General features: G+C 48.1%; 1 protein-coding gene across 3 annotated transcripts in view; it reads left to right on the top strand.

The window, feature by feature from the left end:
- Nucleotides 1-16,165, top strand: part of URB1 (URB1 ribosome biogenesis homolog) — a 152,823-nt gene that overhangs the window by 27,869 nt on the left and 108,789 nt on the right. For all 3 annotated transcript variants that reach the window (XM_033949919.1, XM_033949918.1, XM_033949920.1), the window contains 3 exons: nt 822-959; nt 1,595-1,768; nt 10,258-10,408. In XM_033949919.1, the coding sequence (XP_033805810.1) occupies nt 822-959; nt 1,595-1,768; nt 10,258-10,408 (463 nt within the window). The remainder of the gene's footprint in view (nt 1-821; nt 960-1,594; nt 1,769-10,257; nt 10,409-16,165) is intronic.

Here is a 16,165-nt window from a genome sequence, read left to right as displayed (position 1 = left end):
CACATTTTTGTATCTTTTCTCCTTTTGTTTGCTGATGTGCTAATGCCATTTGGTCGTGTTTCTGTGTGTGAGAGCGTTAGAACATATGTTTATGTTAATTGGAGACGGCGCTAAAGCAACACTGTGAAATTGGTATTCAGCTACGCAGTCGACATATAATTTGAAAGATCTGAGACACTATTTATTAGATACAACGAGAAGCTTTTGGATTGGCTTCTTTAATTTAAACTTTAATGGGATTCTTTCTCAGCATGAGTAGAGCCTGAATATCAACACCGCACAAAATGTCTTGACTCCTGATGCAGGTGGATTGCCGCCGAAACATGTTGAGTCAGTGAACTATTTTTTTTGCTCAAGCTTTGACTTCATTAAACCTTTTGGGCGGTTGGAGTTCATTGTGTCAGACCCCTACTTTTAGTTTGTTTCTTCAATACTTAATTTAATCATCAATCCAACAATGTTGCAAACCGACAACATTCTGCTTGCTGTCAACATTGAGGTCTTTCCCCTCCCCTTCTGGGAGACACTTTTATGAACGTTGTATAAAACACACATGCTTGTTCTTGATCCGACCTTACTATTCTCGGGTCACAAACTATAGAAGTCTATCTGGCACTGGTCTTGCTTCCAAGCTACTAGAATTGCCAGCTAAGCACCACCAAGTTTTTTGCTTTGATTCCATCCTCTTTTCCATATCCGGGATCCTTTGTGTTTATCAATACATAAGTTTGCTAAAACTGTGACCTTTTAATCAGGAAAGGTCAGGATGTTGACTTGTCCTTGGTCCGATATAAAAAAAAATGCTTCATTTTATTTTGCAGATCTATGAAGCCCAGCCAGAGATTTCCATTGCATTTAAAACAGCAGAGTTTGTTCCCCTCTCTCGATTGCTTTCGATGGTGATGGTGACATCCATCCCGCCTGTGTTCAATAAAGCCATGTTCACCCAAGGTTTAAATGTATGTCTGCCGCTGCCTTCCTTCTCGCAGACATTTGCTAAATGTGTTTGGGACAAGCTTACCTTATGAGAAAGAAGCTAGGATTCTTGGGACGCAAACAGGATGCATCAGGCTTAAATGACAGCATAGGAAAGAGCATTTAACTGGGAGGGGAGCCAAGCACAGGAACCAATAATTTGGCAGGGAGTGAGGAGAAGTGGGTGAATGAGTAGGAGTGGAAAGAGAGTAGGTAAACAACTTTTTCGGACCTTATCTTAAGATGGGGGTGGTTGTAGAAGATTTTGTATGCCCCCCCCCCCCATAGCTCCACCTTCCCTCGCATGCAACATGTTGAGGTCCATATGTGTTGAGCCAGACGTGTGCTTTCTGAATCTTGGCACGCAAAAGTTTCAGAGCTTCTGCAGGAATAGTGTGGGGGTGGGAGGAGATGGTGCTAGAAAGCGCACATTGATTTTGTAAGACCAAGGGCTCCTTTTACTAAGGTGCGCTAACGTTTTTAGCGCCCGCAGAAAATTTCCACGCGCTGCGCTTCTAGAACTAACGCCAGCTCAATGCTAACACAGCTTAGGAAAAGGAGCCCCAATTGTTTGAACTATATATCTACATTTTTTAAATCCTTTCAATTTTTTTTTTAGCTACCAAATAAAATAGTGAAACATACCGTTCTGTCCCTTGTATCTTCGATTTTGAGAAGAGCTCAGAAGAATATCGATCACTGCTTGAACGAGGACATTTGGCAGCAATCAACTGTTTACACTCCAGCCTTGATGGTGGAATTTGCCCAGAAGTACAGGGAGGCACTCAGTAAGGTAACATAAGGTGGATTTGGTCTCTATTGTAAACCTCTCTACCCTGCCTTTCCTTTGCTCTGTGCAGAGGTCTCATGCTACCTCTGCACATCCCCTGCTGGCACTGTACACGATCTCCATGCTTTCACTTGCTTGGCCATTGGTCCTACTGATGCACTTTATCCCGAAGTGTTCCTTTTCTGGCTATCCCCCAATCTTGTTGTTGCACCATGTCCTCAAGTGCTTCTTCATAGTTTCATAGTTTATTTAAATTTTGATTAAATGCTTATCCAAAAGTACAAAGCGTTGTACATAATAATTTAAAATAGCTGGGGAACAAACGTTTTAGATAATAAACATGAACAAACATACTAGTAACATGAAAACATTGAGGAAAAAATGGGAGAACTAAAATTTTTTTTTTAAAAAAGAATGCAAATAAGGAAAGTACAATAGGGAAGGGAAATGATTTAATTCATGAGAAAATAAGTGCGTACGTAAGTAAGATCAGTTAAAGGCGTTTTTAAAAAGCAAGCATTTTAGGGTACTTAAAATTTCTGCAAGTTTTGTTCAGCTCTGAGGAATAGGGGGAGAGAATTCCAGATTAATGGGGCAGTGACTGAAAAAATGAGAGTACGATGAGTACCAATTAGCTTTAAGGATGGAACGTTGAGGGAATGTTGTGAGGCAGATCTTAAGGTTCTGGGAGGGTCTTATGGAATTAATAATCTGTCTTTAACCTGATCCGCAAAGCATGATATTATTGCACTTGGAATCCTAGCAGAGGTCTCCCTTGGGGCACAAAGCTGCTTAGAAGGAACGTATTCAGATTAAAACCGATGCTCTTTGTCGTTCAAGCCTTATTGCCTTCTCAAATTGATTACTGCAATGTTTTGTATCTCGGATTTTCAAAGAAAACATGTAAACCTGTCCAACTTCTTTTTTTTTTTTTCCCATTATTTTTTATTTTCAAATTTTACATAAAGTGTACAAAATATTAAAATACAATTGATAAATACATAGTATCACTTTTATATCTAATACATTATATATCTAAATTTGATTTTCCCCCTCTCCCTCCCCCCACCCTTTTATTACTTTAATATAATATTTTTAATTTTCAAATTTTACATAAAATGTACAAAATATTAGATTACAATTGATAAATACACAATATCATTTTTATATCTAATACATCATATTCTAAATATATTTATATCCCCTCTCCCTCCCCCCACCCTTTTATTATTTTTCATTCACTTCTAATGAATTCAGTGGCTAGATTGATTAAAGGCATTCCTAGGGTTGCCTTATTCAGCAGAGAATTTGCTATAAAGCTGTGTTTGTTGTTCATCAAATATTATACTCCTCCTACTTGCTTTCAAAGCTTGTGGGAAATCTATCAACCCGCAAGATGTTTGAGATCTGAGGGAGGGATGTCACTCATCAGTTTAAAAGAAAATGAGATTCTTTAGCACTCTCCAGACCAGTAGAGGTTAACTTTACGAATGGGTATATATCTAATCATGACCAGCAGGTGGAGACTGAAAACAAAACTTTGGGACAGTATATACTATCCTCCCTTCTCTATTTCCCTCAGTCTTCTTTCAGTCTCCAGCAGGTGTTGAGTGATCTGTACCCATCTCTCTTGGTAGGGCTGTTGGAATTTGTTTAGGGGTTTATTGTCCCTGTTTTTGGCCGGACGGAGCTTGGTCGGGCCCTGTTTGGGGGTCCGTCCGACCTCGGGGGTGTCAAACCCGGCGGGTCACGAGCGGGGTCCCTCCCCCCACTTCCTCCACCTCCCCACATTTTTTTAGAGGAGCCTCAGCAGTAAGCCTTGCCCCCTAAGTCAAGCAAGGCATATTGCTTCGAGAGCCTGTGGAGTCTGTTCTGTAAAAAAAAAAATAAAAAAATAAAAAATCCTGAGGTAGTGCTGGTCTGAAGGGTTGTTTCCCTTTAAGAAAACTGTATTTTACTGTATTTTTTCATGTAACCAGCACTTTTTTATAGCTAGGTCGCGTCTGGAGCAATTGTGCCCTTCTCCGGGGGAGTAGGCCACAATTTTAGTCCAGCCGCGAGGCACTCGCGGCCGGCCTGAACTCGGCGGTTTGGGTCGGTGAGGTGGTGGAGCTCCGTCGGCAGCGGCTGCAGGCGCCCAGAGCTCCCCGCCGATGGTGCCTCGCGAGTCGGCTTGGAGCAGTGGGGGAAGCCCGGTCTTCCACAACCGCCCACGGAGGGATTCCCCGAAGGATTCCCTCTCAGCTGATTTTTTGACAGCTGATGCCGACTTGCCTGTCTTAGCGGCTGAGACTGTTCAGTCTTCTCAGCCGCTACAGGCCATGGAGGGAGCATTTTTGGCGGGAACTTCGCCATTTTCTTTGTCTGGCCCCTCCATTTTGTCTGCAACCTCAGGTGACCTTCCCCCTGTATGGCGAACACAGGGGCAGGTTTCAGCATGGACCCCTGCTGGGGCAGGGAGTCCCTGGGGACCCCCAGGGGTTTTTTGCCCCCAATTTATTTTCTTTCTTTGTGCGGACTTTTGGGGGTCCCACGTGCGCCTGGGGGGTTTCGGGGGGGGGTTTCCCTCCGCGCCCCCTATGGCTTTGCCTCCCTCTTTTCGTTTGGAGTCCCCTCTTCCTCCTCCCTCATCCAAGCGCCCGCGGGGGGGCTTGGATTGCGAATTGGTGGGCGGAGGAGCGTGTTGGCCTGGTTGAGGACCTGGCTGCTTTGGCGGGCTTCCAGGATCCTCTAGAGGGGACGCCTGTTGGTAGCGGGGCAGCGGGTTTCCCGTCTTCCAGAGCAGATGCGTCCGTGGTGCGCTTTTTTATTCAGAGGGATGAGCTTTTAGACCTGTGTAGCAGGTCTCCTTGGTGCTGCATTTTTGCAGTGGCGCCGCCGGAGACCCCGCGTATGGGGGCCCCTCTGCTTCAGGGGGTCTGTCCTGGTTCCCGCTCTTTTCCTGTGCGTCAGGATTTGCGGGATTTTGTGTTGGCGCAGTGGCCTATGGGCGCAGTTTCGTTTGGTGTGCGCCTTGGCTCTTGGGTATCCCGTCCCGGAGGGAGGTAGGGCTACCTTAATTTCGCCAATGGGGAACGCGGTGGTCTCGGCACTTCCTAAGCGGCATACCGTGCCTGTTATGGACGGTTCTGCTCTTAGGGTCTCGGAGGCGCGTGCGTTAGAGACTCTTCTTAAGTATGATTTTGATGTCTCTGCCTTTGGGGTCCAGGCGGCTGTTTGTGGGGAGCTAGTCGCTCGCGCCGTGTTTCGGTGGGCTGAGCGTGTCCTGGATCGGGAGTCTGATGACTGGTCTCTAGTGGATCAGGAGGTAGCGAAGATTGCGATGGCTGCCTCGTTCCTCTCAGATGCTCTTTATGACTTGGTGCGGATTTCGGCTAAGTCTATGGCATGGCCGCGCGGCGTATTTTGTGGCTGCGCGCTTGGGCGGCGGATTCTGCGTCCAAAGCTAAGTTTACTAAAGTTCCCTTTAGGGGGTCTTTTTGTTTGGAGAGGAATTAGATGAGTTGATTCAGACTCTGACGGACTCGAAGGTGCCCCGTCTGCCTGAGGACCGTGCCCGCCCTGCGTCTAGGTGTGGGGCTGCCCGGGGGCGTTTGCGGGAATTTCGCAAGTATCGCCCGGGGCGTGGGGCTGCTTCTTTCCCGGCTCAGGGTTTTTCCCGGGGTCGGTTCTTCCAGCGCATGCAGCCCTTTCGGGGGGCCCGTCGGGGGGCAGGGAATCCCTCCGCCGGTTCCCCCGCTTCCCGTCCTGCGCAATGACTCCTTGCCGGCGCCCCCTTTGGTTCCGGTGGGGGCCCGGCTGCGCAAATTTTTCCCCAAATGGGCCGAGATCGCGTCCGATCAGTGGGTCCTTGAGGTGGTGCGGGACGGTTACGCTCTGGAGTTTACCCGCTCTCTGCCGGACCTTTTCCTCGCTTCTCCATGTCAGACTCCATGGAAGACGCAGGCTTTTCGTCAGACCCTTCAGCGTTTGCTAGATCTCGAGGCAGTGGTGCCGGTGTCCCCTACGGAGTGGGGCACCGGCAGGTACTCCATTTACTTTGTGGTGGCCATAAAGGAGGGGACCTTTCGGCCCATCCTGGATTTGAAAGGGGTCAACAGAGCTCTCAAGATTCCGTCTTTCCGCATGGAAACGCTGCGGTCGGTCATTCTGGCGGTTCAGCCGGGGGAGTTTCTTACGTCTCTCGATCTGACGGAGGCCTACTTGCAGGTTCCAATTCGGGCCTCTCATCAGCACTTCCTTCGCTTTGCGATCTTGGGGCGGCACTTTCAGTTCTGTGCGCTTCCCTTTGGTCTGGCCACGGCTCCTCGGACGTTCACCACGGTAATGGTGGTCGTCGCGGCAGCCTTGCGGTCGGTGGGTATCCTGGTTCACCCCTACCTGGACGACTGGTTGATTCGGGCAAAGTCGTTGCAGGAGAGCTCCCGGGTTACGGCTCGGGTGGTGGAGTTTCTCCGGTCGCTGGGCTGGGTGGTCAACCTTTCCAAGAGTCGGTTGGTCCCGGCTCAGCGTCTGGAGTGCCTTGGGGTTATGTTCGACATCTCCTTGGGGAAGGTCTTCCTTCCAGAGGCCCGGGTGAGCAAATTGCAATCTCAGATTCGCCTGCTTTTGGCGTCCCGGGGTCCTCGGGCGCGAGATTTCCTCCAAGTCCTGGGGTCAATGGCGGCGTCCCTGGACGTGGTGAGGTGGGCGCGGGCCCACATGCGTCCTCTTCAGTATGCTCTGCTCCGGAGGTGGTCTCCCCGGAGGCAAGATTTGGATGTTCCGGTTCCCCTGCGAGGCTTGGCGCGCTGCAGTCTGCGCTGGTGGCTCCGGACCCCTCACCTGGTTCAGGGGGTGGGTCTGGATCTCCCGCAGTGGACGGTGCTCCTTACGGATGCGAGTCTCCTCGGTTGGGGGGCTCAGTTTATGGGCCACTCAGCTCGGGGCACCTGGTCCGCGGAGGAGGCCTCCTGGTCGATCAACGAGTTGGAGACCAGAGCGGTCAGGCTGGCGCTGTTAGCTTTCCACTCCCTTTTGCTGGGCAAGTCGGTCAGAGTCCTGTCGGACAATGCCACGGCGGTGGCTTATGTCAATCGTCAGGGGGGCACCAAGAGCACTCCTGTGGCGCAGGAGGCGGCTTGGCTCATGGTTTGGGCGGAGTCCCATCTTCTGGACCTCTCGGCTTCGGGGTAGAAAATGTTCAGGCAGACTTCCTCAGTCGTCACTTCCTGGATCCAGGAGAGTGGTTTCTCGGCGCCGGAGCGTTTCGGTTGATAGTGCAAGATTGGGGGCAGCCCCTGATGGACCTGATGGCCACGAGTGGCAACGCCAAAGTGCCCCGCTTCTTCAGTCGTCGCAGGGAAGGGCTGGCCGAGGGTCTGGATGCTCTGGTCCAGCCGTGGCCAACGGAGGGGCTGTTGTCTGTGTTCCCTCCTTGGCCGCTGGTGGGCAGAGTGCTTCTTCGCATTGTTCACCATCCGGGTTTGGTGGTGCTGGTGGCTCCGGATTGGCCTCGACGTCCGTGGTATGCGGATCTGGTGAGGCACCTGGTGGCGGTTCCTCTTCCTCTGCCTCTCTCGGACGACCTTCTGATGCAGGGTCCCATTCCCTTGTTCGACCCGTCTCTCTTCTGTCTTACGGCGTGGCTCTTGAAAGGGGTCGCCTTAGCAAGAAGGGATATTCAGACAAGGTGATCGCTACACTGTTGGGGTCCCGGAGGCTTTCTACCTCTCGGGCTTATGTGCGGGTTTGGCGTCTCTTTGAGGAATGGTGTCGGGCGCGGGGAGTGACCTCTTTTCGCGCTTCTCTGCCTAACATTCTAGAGTTCTTGCAGGATGGCCTGGATAGAGGCCTGGCTTGGTCTTCTCTCCGGGTTCATCTTGCGGCCCTGTCGACCTTTCGAGGGTTGGTGTCAGGTCAGCGTTTATCGGCTCTTCCTGATGTGATTCGGTTTCTGCGGGCGGCCAAGTTGCTTAGGCCTCCCCTACGGCCCTCGGTTCCCTCTTGGGATCTTAATCTGGTTCTCTCTGTTTTGGTGCGCCCGCCTTTCGAGCCCTTGGACGACTGTTCTTTGAAGGACCTTACTTTGAAGGCGGTCTTTTTGGTGGCCATTACTTCTGCTAGGCGTATTTCTGAGCTGCAGGCTTTCTCTTGTAGGGCTCCCTTCTTGGAGTTGTCTAGGGAGCGGGTCGTCTTGCGGCCTGTTCCTTCCTTTCTGCCGAAGGTTGTTTCTCCTTTTCATGTCAATCAATCGGTGGTTCTCCCGGTCTTGGGTGGTCGGGAGGGCTCTTCTGAGCAACGGCAGCTGCGCAAGTTGGATGTCGGTCGGGTCCTTCGCTCTGATGTGCAGCGGACCCAGGAATTCCGGAAGTCCGATCATCTCTTTGTCCTCCTGGCTGGTCCTCGTCGGGGAGCTGGCGCTTCTAAGGCTACTATTGCGCGCTGGATCAAGGAGACGATTGCTTCCGCTTATCTTCTGAAACAGCAGCCTGTTCCGGAGTTTCTCAAGGCTCATTCCACTCGGGGTCAGGCGGCTTCTTGGGCTGAGTCGTCGCTCGTGCCTCCGGTGGATATTTGTAAGGCTGCGGTTTGGTCCTCCTTGTATTCTTTTGTTAGACATTATCGGGTAGATGTTCAGGCGCGTCGGGACGCGGTGTTCGGTGAGCGTGTTCTGGTATCGGCCCTTCGGGGGTCCCGCCCGTGAGAGGGACTGCTTTGGTACGTCCCATTCGTAAAGTTAACCTCTACTGGTCTGGAGAGTGCTAAAGAAGGAGAAATTAGGTTCTTACCTGCTAATTTACTTTCTTTTAGCTTCTCCAGACCAGTAGAGGTCCCCACCCTGTCTGTTGTTGTTGTTGTTGTTGGGGCTGTTTTCGCGGGCAGTTTTTGTTTTTTGCTGCGGGTTCTAGTATTTTTCTAGGGCCGGGGAGAATTAAAGAACAGCGGCTGTGGCTCGGCTGGCTTAGCTGGCGAGCTGTGGGGACATTTTCCTTCGGGTATTTCTCCTCTGCATTTTCCAACAGCATTTGGGTATGTTATTTGTTACTCCTGTTCGGAGTATTGTTTTCTTCCTGTTTTCCAGTTCTTGGTTCTGCTTGGCTATTCGGCAGACTGAGGGAAATAGAGAAGGGAGGATAGTATATACTGTCCCAAAGTTTTGTTTTCAGTCTCCACCTGCTGGTCATGATTAGATATATACCCATTCGTAAAGTTAACCTCTACTGGTCTGGAGAAGCTAAAAGAAAGTAAATTAGCAGGTAAGAACCTAATTTCTCCTTTGTTATGCTAAATCTAGAATATGTATTTTCTCAATTGCCGGTAAGAATCTCTGGAATTCAATTCCAGGTATAATGAGATTATGCAACGATCGTATGTCTTTTAAGAAAATGTTAAAAACACAATTATTTGTGGAGTGATTTTTGATAATAAATTAACATTCCACGATCATATTAGTAGTATTATCAAATCATCTTTTTATAGACTTCGTCAAATTTGTTCTCTTTCGCAATATCTCTCCTCTAAATCACTCAACATTCTTATTCACTCTTTGGTGATCTCTAAAATCGATTACTGTAACGCCCTTTTTAATGGAATTGCGCAAAGTGAAATTAGACGATTACAAATTATACAAAATACCTCCATTAAGCTTATAGCAAAAACAACGAAATTCAATCATGTAACTCCACTCCTTAAGAATGCACACTGGCTACCGGTATCTCACAGAATAACTTATAAATTATGCTTACTTACCTTCAAATCCCTACTTTATAAAACTCCTGCATTTATTTTCAAACTATTAATTCCTTATTCCTCTAATAGAACATTACGATCAAATGAACAACATCTATTGACAATTCCTTCTCTCAAGATCATTAATACAAGACGACAATTTATTTTTTCTGTTACGGCCCCTCAAGTCTGGAACTCTCTTCCTATCTATTTGAGAGAAGAATGCAACCTTGATAAATTTAAGATTAATTTAAAAACTTTTCTTTTTAAAGACGCTTTGGATAATTAATTATCTCTCTTTGTTTTATTTATCTTGTTGATTATGATTATGGAATTTTATATCCCATACCTTATGTTTTTTCCCTTGATTTTTCTACTTTTAATATTTTGTAGTTCACTTCCCTTTTTCCCCTCTTTTCTTGTTTGTTAAGTTTGTTAATAGTCCTGTTCGGACTTAAGTTTATGTTAAGTATTGTATTATTCCCTAAATACTGTAATTTTATTATTATGTCCATCGCTTTGAATTATGATTAAGCGATTAATCAAAAACACTAATAAACTTGAAACTTGATGCCTTTCTCTAACTCTATGGTTATTATTTGTTTTAGATTTAAAGAATTCTGAATTAAGGAAATTTGTGGGGAAGATTGTTTGTTTACTGCATTTTATAATGTTTGTGTTTGAAATTGTGGATGTAAATGTTTTGTACATCGCTTAGATTTAAGCGATTCATAAATTTTTAAAAACAAATAAATAGTTTCCAGGTTCTGGTTTTCTTGCAGCTTTTACCAGATGTTAATCAGATTGTGGCAACATGGCAGTCGCTGTCAAAACAAGAGAAGAAGGATCATGATGGGGAAGAGAAAAAGAAGGACAAACTTGTTCTTAGCAAAGAAGAATTGGGAGAGGTCCCAGAAATGGCCGGGCAGCATGGTCAGTCCTTGACACCCTTTCCTGTTGTATACATGAATCTGACTACAAGTGATGGATCTCCGTGTGCTGTAATTGGACACAGGAATAAATTTCTTAGGATTGTCATAGTTGCTGATAAGAAGAAGCGTTCTAATTTATTAAACATTGTTCTTACTTTCTTTGACTTGGGAGGGGGGTGGAGGGTTAAAGCAGCCTTTGCTTAGGAAGTGTGAAATTCTGTTTGAATTACATTAAATTTGTGATGTAGTAGTAGAGCAGTTTTCAAGGGGGAATTTTGTAAATAAATGGGTTTACCCACAGGAAGCAGCTCAAAGCTGCCCAGGCCCTCAGTGGGAGGAGAAGAGGAAGGGATGGATGAATTTCATTATCGTAACCCTGTATCTTTGTCTCTCCTTTTTAACTTTCTTACTTTGCAACTGCACAGTTTGGGGGCTAAATAATCCCTGCAACAGAGTCCTACCAGCACTTTTATTTATTAATGTTTTTTATTTATTTATTTATTTTTCTAGTACGTTCTCCAGGTCATACATCAAAGTGAGCCCACATAAATAAAAACCAAACAAACCCAAAAAATAGATTGATCTACTAATAAATAACTCCCCCCCTTTTTACAAAACTGTAACGTAGTTTTTAGCACTGGTTGCAGCAGTAACAGCTCCGATGCTCATAGGAATTCTGTGAACGTCGGTACTAATACTGCCACGGCCGGCGCTAAAAACCGTGCTACAGTTTTGCAAAAGTGTGTGTGGGGGGGGGGAGGAAGACAATAAGGTGTTCATGAAAACCATCCAAAATTTTCAGGGCAAATCACATTTCTGCCACAAATTTAGCAGTACAGTTGATATCACTTTTCCCCTTATCCTGGCTTAGGAGTGAGATTCATTACTATCTTGGAATGAGCAATACTGACCCATTCCAGAGCGTCCGCCAGGCTGATAACAGATGGGATAAGCACTTCAACCAGCTGGTAGAGACTGAGAACCACTAACTACTGACTTCAGCTATAACTACGCTGTGCAGCCAGTAGTTCTCAATCTCCAGCAGGTGGTGGATGTGCAATCCTGTGCCATTCCAGTCAAGTGTTTGAGGTTTAGGTGTTCGACTTATAAGCATCATACTATCTCTCCAGTCAAGTATTTGAGGTTTAGGCGTTCGACTTATAAGCATCATACTATCTCCCCAGTCAAATATTTGAGGTTTAGGTGTTCGATACTATCTCCCCAGTCAAGTATTTGAGGTTTAGGCATTCGACTTATAAGCACCATACTATCTCCCCAGTCAAATATTTGAGGTTTAGGCATTCGACTTATAAGCATCATACTATCTCCCCAGTCAAGTATTTGAGGTTTAGGCGTTCGACTTATAAGCATCATACTATCTCTCCAGTCAAGTATTTGAGGTTTAGGCATTCGACTTATAAGCACCATACTATCTCCCCAGTCAAATATTTGAGGTTTAGGCATTCGACTTATAAGCATCATACTATCTCCCCAGTCAAGTATTTGAGGTTTAGGCGTTCGACTTATAAGCATCATACTATCTCCCCAGTCAAGTATTTGAGGTTTAGGCGTTCGACTTATAAGCATCATACTATCTCCCCAGTCAAGTATTTGAGGTTTAGGCGTTCGACTTATAAGCATCATACTATCTCCCCAGTCAAGTATTTGAGGTTTAGGCGTTCGACTTATAAGCATCATACTATCTCCCCAGTCAAGTATTTGAGGTTTAGGCGTTCGACTTATAAGCATCATACTATCTCCATCTTTTCAACACAAACGGAATCTTCCCTCCCCTAGTGTTTTAACCTTAAATGTCTTCCTCTCCTATTCGGAATTGTAGTTCTCCCCTCTAACCCTTTGTAAACAAATGTATATGACAAAAGTACTGTTCTTTTTATTTTTTAATTCTTTATTGATTTTTAAACTTTCATCAAGTGTACAGAAATTCATAATAAACACTATTAATTTGACCACTTGAACAACTTATCATTATATCCTATAAATAGAAATATAACCCTCCCCCCACCCTCCCTCAAAGCCCATTATTCATTATAAGATCATAAACCCTACACTTGAAACCCTCCCCCCACCCAACATTAAGTGGTGTATAATTAATAGAAAAAAGGCATTTAATCATGACAAAAAGATGTTAATGGCTCCCATATTTTAATAAAATTTTTATATTTTCCATTCTGTATCGCCAATGATCTTTCCAATCTATATATGTGACATAACGAGTTCCACCAGAAATTATTGTTCTGTCTATTTGTCCATCCTGTAAATCTAAACGTTCGTTTGCCATTTTTTAAAAATAATTTTATTATTGCATCTGTTGAGCCCCTAGTGGATTTTCTTTGAAGGATCTCACTTTGAAGATGGTGTTTCTGGTGGCTATTTCTTCTGTGTGGCGGATTTCCTAGTTGCAGACATCCTATAGGGAGCCAATTCTGATGTCATAGAAACATAGAATATGACGGCAGATAAGGGCTATAGCCCATCAAGTCTGCCCACTCTAATGACCCACCCCCCTGACTTTACTCCCTTAGAGATCCCATGTGAATGTCCCATTTTCTCTTAAAATCTGACACGCTGCTGGCCTCAATCACCTGCAGAGGTAGACTGTTCCAATGATCGACCACCCTTTCTGTGAAGAAGTATTTCCTGGAATCACCACGAAATTTCCCTCCCCTGGTTTTCAGCGGATGCCCTCTGGTGGTCGAAGGACCTATAGGACAGAATATATCATCTTCCACCTCGATACGGCCCGTAACATATTTGAACGTCTCAATCATGTCCCCCCTCTCTCTTCGTTCCTCTAGTGAGTACAGCTGCAATTTATTTAGCCTTTCTTCATACGTGAGATCCCTGAGCCCCGAGACCATCCTTCCCAAGGTGGTGTCATCATTTCACCTTAATCAGATGATGACCTTTTCTATGTTGGGGAGGCTAAGAGCTCAATGTAACGGTGTCAATTATACTCCCCTGGATATTCCTGGGGCATTGCATAGTTGTAGTTTCTTTAGCACTCTCCAGACCAGTAGAGGTTAACTTTACGAATGGGTATATATCTAATCATGACCAGCAGGTGGAGACTGAAAACAAAACTTTGGGACAGTATATCCTAGCCCCTCCTCTCTATTTCCCTCAGTCTTCTTTCAGTCTCCAGCAGGTGTTGAGTGATCTGTACCCATCTCCCTTGGTAGGGCTGTTGGAATTTGTTTAGGGGGTTTATTGTCCCTGTTTTTAGCCGGACGGAGCTTGGGCGGACTCTGTTTGGGGGTTCGTCCGACCTCGGGGGTGTCAAACCCGGCGGGTCACGAGCGGGGTCCCTCCCCCCACTTCCTCCACCTCCCCACATTTTTTTAGAGGAGCCTCAGCAGTAAGCCTTGCCCCCTAAATCAAGCAAGGCATATTGCTTCGAGAGCCTGTGGAGTCTGTTCTGTAAAAAAAAAAAAAAAAAATCCTGAGGTAGTGCTGGTCTGGAGGGTTGTATCCCTTTAAGAAAACTGTATTTTACTGTATTTTTTCAACTAACCGGCACTTTTTTGCAGCTAGGTCGCGTATGGAGCAATGAGCACTTCTAAAGGGAAAAAGTGCTCATTGTGCTCCAGACGCGAGGCACTCGCGGCCGGCCTGTGCAAGCGGTGTTCAGGCCGGTGCGGTGGAGGAGCTCCGTCGGCAGCGGCTGCAGGCGCCCAGAGCTCCCCGCCGATGGTGCCTCGCGAGTCGGCAGGGAACGGTGGGGAAGCCCGGTCTTCTCCGTCCGCCCACGGAGGGATTCCCCAAACCGCCGACGGTCGGGTTTTAGAGGATTCCCTCTCAGCTGATTTTTTGACAGCTGATGCCGGCTTGCCTGCTTTAGCGGCTGAGACTATTCAGGTTTCTCAGCCGCTTCAGGCTATGGAGGGAGCTTTTTTGGCGGGAAAACCGCCATCTTCTCTGTCTGGCCCCTCCATTTTGTCTTCCACCTCAGGTGACCTTCCCCCTGTTTTGACTATGCAGGGGCAAGGTTCTGCTGGGTCCCCTGCTGTGGCAGGGAGTCCCTTGGGACCCTCGGGGGGTTTTTCTCCTGAATTTTTCTTTTCTTTATGCAGAGCCTATTTTCAGGCGGCTGGGGGTCCCGGTTGTGCCCAGGGGGTTTCGGGGGGTGGGTTTTCCTCCGCGCTCCCTGCGGCTTTGCCTCTTTCGTCTGGCGTGACGTCCCCTCCGCCGCCTCCCTTGTCCAAGCGTCCGCGGGTGTCGTGGGACGAGAATTTGTGGTCGGAGGAACGGGTCGGTCTGGAGGAGGACCTGGACCCTTCTGAGGAGTTCCAGGACTCTCTGGAGGGGACGGAAGCTGGCGGCGGGTTGTCGGATTTCCCGTTCTCCAGTGACGAGGCGTCCGTGGTGCGCCTTTTTTCAGAAAGATGAGCTGCCTGACCTTATTCAACAGGTTTCTTCGGTTTTGCGTTTTGAGGACGCGCCGCCGGAGACTCCGCGTGTGGGGGACCCCCTGTTACGGGGGATCCGTTCCGTTTCCCGCTCTTTTCCTATGCATCAGGATATTCGGGATATTATTCTGGAGCAGTGGAAAACGCCGGAGACGCCGTTTCGGCTGGCGCGCAGCATGGCTCGCCTGTATCCCATTCCTGAAGGGGATCGGGCTACGTTAGCTTCGCCAGTCGTGGATGCGGTGGTCTCGGCAATTTCCAAGCGGCATACCGTGCCTGTTGAGGGCGGTTCTGCCTTGCGGGACCCTGAGGAGCGCAAATTGGAGAGCATCCTTAAGCAAAATTTTCAGGTCTCTGCCTTTGGGGTCCAGGCGGCTATTTGTGGGGGACTGGTCGCTCGCGCCGTGTTTCAGTGGGCGGAGCGGGTCTTGGATCGAGAGTCTGACGACTGGTCTCTGGTGGATCAGGAGGTTGCGAAGATTGAGATGGCGGCCTCATTCCTCTCAGATGCTCTATATGACTTGGTGCGGATCTCGGCTAAGTCTATGGCTTTTGGCGTGGCCGCAAGGCGTGTGTTGTGGCTGCGCGCTTGGGCGGCGGATGCTGCGTCCAAAGCTAAGCTTACTAAATTTCCCTTTCGGGGGTTGTTTTTGTTTGGAGAGGACTTGGATAAGTTGATTCAGACTCTGTCGGACTCGAAAGTTCCCCGTCTGCCGGAGGACCGTGCCCGCCCGGCGTCTCGGGGGGGGGGGTGCGGCCCGGGGGCGTTTGCGGGATTTTCGCAAGTATCGCCCTGGGCGTGGGGCTGCTTCTTTCCAGTCTCCGGGATTTTCCCGGGGTCGGTTCTTCCAGCGCATGCAGCCCTTTCGGGGGGCAGGGAATCCCTCCGCCGGTTCCCCCGCTTCCCGTCCTGCACAATGACGCCTTGCCGGCGCCCCCTTTGGTTCCGGTGGGGGCCCGGCTGCGCGAATTTATCCCCAAATGGGCCGAGATCACGTCCGATCAGTGGGTCCTGGAGGTGGTGCGGGACGGTTATGCCCTGGAGTTCGCCCGCTCTCTGCCGGATTTTTTCCTCGCTTCTCCGTGTCAGACTCCGGGGAAGACGCAGGCTTTTCACCAGACCCTTCAGCGCTTGCTAGATCTCAGGGCAGTTGTTCCGGTGCCCCCTCCGGAGTGGGGCACGGGCAGGTACTCCATTTACTTTGTGGTGCCCAAGAAGGAGGGGACCTTTCGGCCCATCCTCGATTTAAAAGGGGTCAACAGGGCTCTCAAGATTCCCTCTTTCCGTATGGAAACTCTGCGGTCGGTCATTCTGGCGGTTCAGCCGG

Source organism: Geotrypetes seraphini, chromosome 6 (assembly GCF_902459505.1).
Source record: "Geotrypetes seraphini chromosome 6, aGeoSer1.1, whole genome shotgun sequence".
Classification (NCBI taxonomy): domain Eukaryota; kingdom Metazoa; phylum Chordata; class Amphibia; order Gymnophiona; family Dermophiidae; genus Geotrypetes; species Geotrypetes seraphini.
This window is presented reverse-complemented; position numbering and strand designations above follow the sequence as displayed.